Source organism: Theropithecus gelada, chromosome 6 (genome assembly GCF_003255815.1).
Source record: "Theropithecus gelada isolate Dixy chromosome 6, Tgel_1.0, whole genome shotgun sequence".
Lineage (NCBI taxonomy): Eukaryota > Metazoa > Chordata > Mammalia > Primates > Cercopithecidae > Theropithecus > Theropithecus gelada.
The window spans coordinates 170281982-170289541 of record NC_037673.1 but is presented as its reverse complement, the minus strand read 5'-3'; the positions used below and the strand labels follow the sequence as shown (position 1 = coordinate 170289541).

The 7560-nt window shown below is 49.1% G+C and overlaps 1 protein-coding gene across 4 annotated transcripts in view; it reads right to left on the bottom strand.

Moving 5' to 3' along the window:
- Window positions 1-3956: 3956 nt before the first annotated feature.
- The window catches only part of NSG2 (neuronal vesicle trafficking associated 2), a 62555-nt gene continuing 58951 nt past the window's right edge, over window positions 3957-7560 (bottom strand). For all 4 annotated transcript variants that reach the window (XM_025387421.1, XM_025387423.1, XM_025387422.1 and 1 more), the window contains exon 5: window positions 3957-4935. In XM_025387421.1, the coding sequence (XP_025243206.1) occupies window positions 4744-4935 (192 nt within the window). In that variant the 3' untranslated portion in view covers window positions 3957-4743. The remainder of the gene's footprint in view (window positions 4936-7560) is intronic.

The window sequence follows — 7560 nt, the reverse complement described above, 5'->3', positions numbered from 1 at the left end:
CCCACAACAACCCTATTGGTGGAGGGCGGGGGAGTGGTGGTATTTACAAGTAATTCCAATTTACAGGTAAGGAAACTGAGGCAGAGAGATTGATCCACAGTAGCTACAATTTGTCGAGTTCCTGCTCTAGGTAAATCTTTAAACACTACGTCATGGAGTTCTCACAAAACGAGGTAGGAACAATTCTTATTCCCATTTTAAAGATGAGGAACTGCAGCGTGAAGAGAGGAAGGAAACTAGCAGAGGCAGGTGCAGGAGTCGCACTGGGTCCCAGGGTCGCCTACCCTCCTCCAGGGTCCGACCTCTCCTTGTGCCACCGGCCACACCCCCAACACCTGGGCCCAAACCCAGCAAGGCTCTCACCAAGGGCCTGGAATTGAAAAATAAATTACGTAAGCTCAGTCCACAGCCTCTAGACAACATTCCCTCGGAAGGAGAGAGTGAGGCAGAGACAGAAAAAGAGAAAGAGAGGAGATAGTGAGGAGAGAGAGGACTGGGGAGTGTCCAGAGAGAGAGGCGCAACCATCTTTGGGGGCAACTTTGACTAAGTGAACTCTAGATCTGTGTTTCCAGAAACAGGTCATTTCTGACAAAAGGACAGACTCAGATAAACAGCCTGCTCTGCTAGACTGAGTGAGCTATGGGAAACGGCGTTGCCGTTGCCGTGGAAACCAGTCCTTTTCTCTCCACTGTTCAGCAGTGCTATTTTTTAAAGAGATGGTATTGTGTACTGCTTGGAAAAATTATTGGGGATCAATTTCTTCTTCTTCCACATGACTCCCCATTTGGATTAGAGCACATTGCAGGAGTTGAGGGAAGATAAATTGACCAACAGCAGTTCTGACAGGTGGCCTTTCAATTTTCCAGAAAAAACATGTATCTCCCTAAATACCTTCTGATCCGATTGACCGCTGGGATGACTCCGGGCGCCATCACTGCTTCTCTCCAGTATGTAGCTATGGGCTGCTCTTTCATCTCGCCCCTCCTCTCCCCCAGCCTGGACTGTGAGCCCGGGGCCTGGACTTGAATCTTTGCCTCTGGCACTGGCTTGGGGGAGGCACCCCAGCAGCCTTATGAGCAGAAGCCCTGGGCTTTCCCTCCCGAATTCTCCTGTCTCTCCTCCACCCTCTCAAATTCTTCCTGTCATAGTGCAACCCGTCCTTCAAGGCCCAGTTCCAAGGCCAGGTTCTCCCAGAACCCAGGCTGACACCCACACAGACATGCCCTCCTGCCTCAGAATTTCTTGCCACATGCAGGCCCAGCCCAGTCACCCTCTCTGCACAACCTTCATCCTGTCTTATCTGGGGGACTATCTGGGGAGGTTCCAATGTTGGTGAATAGATTAAAAAGCATGCAAAATACACAAACAGAGCTTGATCTACAAACCAAGGTGCTGTTTTTAGGATCATTGCCTGGCTCCCCTGACCAGCAGGGCTCTCTGTAACAGCCCATCCTGCAAAATTCAGAGATGTCCCTAACCAAACCCATTTGGTTAAACTCTTCTAACTGATGCCACACTCTTGGATACATTCTTGGGAAGAGTTAGGCATTGTTGTCTATTCCGATAGAGGATAGCACTATATTCCGATAAGGATAGCACTTGGCCCCAGAGTCACTCCTAAAACAGAAAGATCTGCATCCATCTCCTGGCCCTCTCTTTCTCCCTCGTTTCTACTCATTCACCCATAGCCTGTTCATTCCAGAGAAGTGACAGCTTTCTTACTTTTTGAGGCACTGGAGTGGCAAATCCACTTATGACAGAGTGTTTGTACATGTGTTCATTAAGCCTTTCACTGATTCTGTGTAATTGAAAGAAATGTTGGGTGTTTCTGTGCTGGCTATGTGGCTCAGCCAGGCTTTGTGGGTGGGATGCCAGCGCCGATCCCTGCACTCTCCCACTCGCCATCTCCCAAAGCCGGGCTGGAAACCAGAGGCTGTATGGGAGTGGGCAGGGTTGTCTGAGGCCCTGTGCTCCGCAGCCTGTGCAGCCCCAGCAGGGTGGTGCTCCCTTCTCTCTCCCAAACACTGTGCATGTTCAGCCCCAACCCCTAGCACAGCAACCCACTTGGAGCCTCAGCTTCCAACTCTGCCCAAAGTCAATCCTGGTCTCTTCCTCAGATGGCCTGCCATCCATGTTAGAGGAGATGTGTGAGCACAAACTGTAACCTATAAAGCAAGATGCAAAGATGCATGGTCACTGCAGCATGGCACAGTGCTTAAGACCCCGGCACCAAAAAGGTGTGGGCTTCAATCACAGCTCTGCTGCTCACTGACTGCGTGACCTCGAGCAAGCTGCTTCGCCGCTCAGTTCCTCCAGTTCTTCGTTCCCAAACGGGGATGATGATGACGAAGTGGATGGCAGTGGTGTTGAAGGTGGGAGCACCTACTTCACAGAACTGGTAGGAGGGTTGTAGGAACGAAGACACATGAGGCATTTAGTACTCGGCATGGAGCACAGGGCATTTCGGTGTTGGCTTTTCCTCACAGTCACCACTGATACCGAGTTCCGGCTGAGAATCAGCTCATTCACTCTTAGAGCTGCAACTTCACTTTCTGGAAAAGCACTAGACAGTGTTGCTCAGGGTCTAACGTGGAACAGAAGTAGTGTGGGGGTGCAAAGCAGTCCCGCAAGCCCGGGTTTGGACCCCCACTGCTCTGCGACAGCCCTCGTACGGTCTCTTTTTCCCCTCTGAGCCTCCATGTCTTCATCTGTCTAGTGGGGTCAATGTCCCCTACCTGCCAAGGTCACGCTAAGCCCGAAATGAGCAATTTAAAAAGGCATCCTCCACATCTTCCTCCTCAGTTGTGGCTAACCACCAGTTGCATTAAGTCAAGGGCATCACTACACCTTTAGTTTCATATCTGACTCCATCGCCAGACTTCGGGGCAGTGATTCTGTGTCATCCGTTGCTGTATTCCCATTCCCCATGCCCAGCACAGCCCGGCCCTAGAAGCCGCCCAGTAGGCATCCACTGCATGAAGGACATTGAGCTGGCAGATAAGCAGCCGAGTACACCTCTCGGTCCTTCCTTAGGACCACAACACCATCTTAGGCCCCAGTGACCTGAGGATGGACATTGCCCTACAGTCCAATTCTAGCCCCAGCCCAATAGGACACTGTAGGGCTCACCCTGCCCTCTGGGACCCTCACCCCCAGCATCTTCCCCATCAGGCTCACTGAGCAGCAGGTAAAAGAACGTTGCAAAGGAAGGTCAAGACTCTCAGACACATCTATCTTTATTTGTTTCCTGTCAGAAAATTTCAAGAATTACACCAAAAAATACTTCAGCCTCTGCTGCCTACTGACAAAAATACACCACAAAATTATAAAGCGTTCAGCGGTTTTGCTAGGGACAATTTGTTATTCCGCTTTGGATGACAAATGAATTTACAGGTGACTCAGGGTGATGGGAGGTTGGGGGAGAAGGGAGGAAAAATCAGATGAGAGCGTTTGGCAGGATAGTTTGAGCTATGCTAGTCCTAGTACCCAGCTGTTGCATATGATGATTTCAGCAACACAGCAAGCCACAAAAAAATACCCTTTACATGACCTGTCGGAGACTCGTGAGGAAGCAGTACCACATCTCAAATAACCAACTCTCCCAGCCGGTTCTGGCCCTGTGGGTCCTGGAGCTGACACCCTGCAGAACTGGCCTCCCTGAAATGTTTATGAGAGGCAGGGGAATGCCTGATACGGTTCCAGGGAACTGGGAGGCCTGGTCAAGGCTGGAGGCTGCCTCCTTGTCAGGAGCTTCTAGAACTCAGTTGGGGAGTTTGGACAAATGTCCCCTTTTAACACAACGAAGTGGGCAAAAGACAGTCCCATTTTTCAGCTTCCTTTAGAAATGATTTGGCATTGTGGCGGCCCTGATCTTCAGATCTCTTCCTGGCTGTCTTCCTTCCCTCCCTCTCTCCCCGCTGCTGTCTCATCAACATGGGCAGTATCCAGGTGTGGATCTAGAAAATGCAAGCAAAAGACAAAGAAACTCTGCCCACTCCTCAGCATTTGCTGATGCAGAACCCACCGCCGCAGGGTGAACATTCAGAGCCCAGGTCATGTGGGTCTGCCCAGGTCCTAGTATGGAGGCCCAGAAAGTTTGTGCTCATCTTGCAAAATGCACCAGAGGACAGTACATTTCACTATGGGTTATGTGCATTCTGGGCTTAGTAATGCCAAAATCAGTTCTTCTCTCCAGCTTGGCCATTCCTCATTTCCTGCGTTCCTACCCTGCACACAGGCTAACCGAAGAGTCCCAGTCTGTGTCACTCACATATTCTGCACCCCTGAACCCCCCCCCCACTGAAGCTACGTTTTCTTATCTAAGAAGCCCACAGAGTCTGTGCTCATCACTGCCCTTCAACGTCTTCAGATGGAGCCAGTTTAATGTTTTTTGTTCACGTTGTTTCTTTCCTTTTCTGCTGTTACATTTTCCTAACAAAGAATAAGCAGTGGCTTTAAAAATATCTTACATGGGAACAATCAACACGAAACATGCCTTTGTACATGAGCCTGACTCGGGGACGAATCAACAATACCAAGGAACGAAAAGAAATATCGGTTCAGACAACTCCAGCACACACCATGTTTTCGGTGCGCTCCTCCCCCCACCCTGCCCTGCCCCGCCCCGCCCCGCCCCCGCCCCCATATCCCAGGAGTACAGTGTTGTCTTGTAACTGGAGCTTGGCTTAGCCAATGGGGGTCCTCCTCTCCACCCCGCCCCCCATTCCGGCTGGGGCAGGCCTCTAGTGGCCCTGGGTCTTGGGCGGCTTGGGCTCATGGATGACAGCGGCTGCCGACAGCCACGGCCCGATGGCCCGGGCAGTGCTCTGCTTGGCCACACTGTAGTGGCTGATGACTGTGTAGAAGCGGCTTCTGGAATTGGGGTCCTGGGAAGAGTAGTACGCATCCAGGGAGGCTGGGATACAGCGTTTGTGCTGGGGAAGAAAGAGACAGAGTGAGGGGTCATTCAGCAAACTGCTTCCAGCCTGCCTAGCAACACAGCCACCCTGACTAGGGCGCAGCTGCACTGGGCTGTCGGCCAGAGGGCAGGTGACAGCTCCCGACCTGGCCTGGCATGCAGCAGCCTTCCCAACACCAGCGCCAGCACAAATACCAAAGCTCCACTTAGAAGAAGCCAGACCACCCGAACCTGATACTGACACTGATTCAAGGCCAGCCTTCTCTGCGCACTGACTGTCCGGCTCTAGTGGATGCTCCAGGGAACCCCACAGATTCCCTCTAGCTGGCTGATTCACCTATCCTCTGGTTGCCTCTCTGGGCTGTTGTTCATGGCCAATGACTATTTATTTCCTCCATTTTACACTTGCATCTCCTTTCTCTTATATCAAAAGTCTTGCCGAGTGCGGTGGCTCACGCCTGTAATTCCAGCACTTTGGGAGGCCAAGGTGGGCACATCACGAGGTCAGGAGTTCAAGACCAGCCTGACCAACAGAGTGAAACCCCACCACTACTAAAAATACAAAAATTAGCTGGGCATAGTGGCGCATGCCTACAATCCCAGCTACTCAGGAGGCTGAGGCAGGAGAATCACTTGAACCCAGGAGGCAGAGGTTGCAGTGAGCTGAGATGGTGCCACTGCACTCTAGCCTGGGTGACAAAGCGAAATTCCATCTCAAAAAAAATAAAAAATTAAAATTAAAATTTAAAAAAGTCTTGGTTCCTAACAACATTCATGTAATGATGTATTTGCATTATCCTACAATAAATATAGAACAGTCACAAAACAGCACTTATATTACTACTATGAGGTAATGAACCTGGGGACTACTGGACAAACTTGGAGGTTTCCCTGCAGCTCCATGTGTCCTTAGAATACACTCCACCAAGGGTGGGAGGTGAACATGCTGTCAGCTACAACCGGTTGAAATATTTATTTTCTTTGCACGTTTATGTCCTTAACTTGATATAGAGCTAGGTTCTTTAAACAACGAACCTCTTGCTTTTTCTCATTTATTTATTTTTAAATATGTCAAACATTTACATATTTCAAGGACAAATATTTAAGAAGATAGATCCGAAGAAGCCTTGTGTCCATCCCTTCCTCCTGATGAACCATTTTTATTAATTTTTAAAATTTATCCTTCCTGAATTTCTTTCCAAAACAATAAGCAAGCAGCGCTCACCTCCCCTTTGCCCACACACAGGCAGGACCTTCCTTCCATCATTCATCCTTACTATCTAAAAGAGCGTTCTCTGTCCATGTATGTAGGCTTTCCTTCCTTATTTTCCCAGTTGTAGTGACGTTTGCTGTGTGGATGTGTCACATTTTATTCAACTGTCCCCTACTGTTCCCATTGTTTTGAGTCTTCCTGAACCTCAGCTTCTTTTTTTTTGAGACAGAGTCTTGCTCTGTCCCCCAGGCTGGAGTGCAATGGCGTGACCTCAACTTACTGCAACCTCTACCTCCCAAGTTAAAGTGATTCTCCCACCTCAGCCTCCCAAGTAGCTGGGATTACAGGCATGTGCCACCACGCCTGGCTAATTTTGTATTTTTAGTAGAGATGGGGTTTCTCCATGTTGGTCAGGATGCTCTCAGAACCTCAGTTTCTGACCACTTGGAGTGTAGTCTAGGAAGCCAGATCTGAACCCCCTCCATGGAAGTTTAGGAGGTCAGATTACACCCCCGGTGGAGTGTATTCTAAGGACACGTGGAGCTGCAGAGAAACCTCCAAGTTCGTTCAGGAGTCTCCCGGTTCATTATCTCTTAGTAGTAATATTGGTGCTATTTTGTGACTGTTCTATATATATTGTAGGATAAGGCAAATACATCATTACATGAACGTTGTTAGGAGCCAAGACTTTTGATATAAGAGAAAAGAGATGTAAGTATATAATGGAGGAAATAAACAGTCATTGGCTGTGAGCAATGGCCCAGAGAGGCAACCAGGTGATAGGTGAGTCAACCAGCTAGAGGCGGTCAGATTAGAGTGTAATCCAGGCAGTGCAGAACCGAAGGATACACATTTTCAGGCTGGCACACTTCCTATTTGATCTCCCCACATCAAAACATAATTACTGTGATGTCTTGGAAAACCCTCTTAACTAAACACTCTCTACGTTTAACTCCTCATGTGTGAAATGGGAGTCAAAGAAACCGTATTTCTCAGAATGGTTGTACAGCCCAATTGAGATAATGTTTAAGGAAACATCCAGCAAAGGTTCTGATGTATTAGAGATACTCAGCAAATGGTAATTATAAATATTAATAGCATCAGCTGTGTTCGCTCTGAAACAGACTCTGTCTTTACTGCAACTAACATTTGTTGAGAGCGCATTATCTAATAGGCCCTTTGTTAACTGATTTTACTTAAATTCTCTCCTTAAGGTCTCCCAAAAATCCTGGGAGCAGGCATTATCAGCCCCCATTTTTCAGGGGAGAAAATGAGGTTCAGAGGGGCAAGGAGACTCCCGGAGGTCATGCAGCAGGTTCCGTTCTCTCAGAGGAGTTTAATCAGAGTGTGGGTCAAGGGGAGACTTGGAGACAGAGCTTCAAAGAACCTCAGAGGCACCAGCCCTGCCTTCACGCCTCTGGAGGGCCA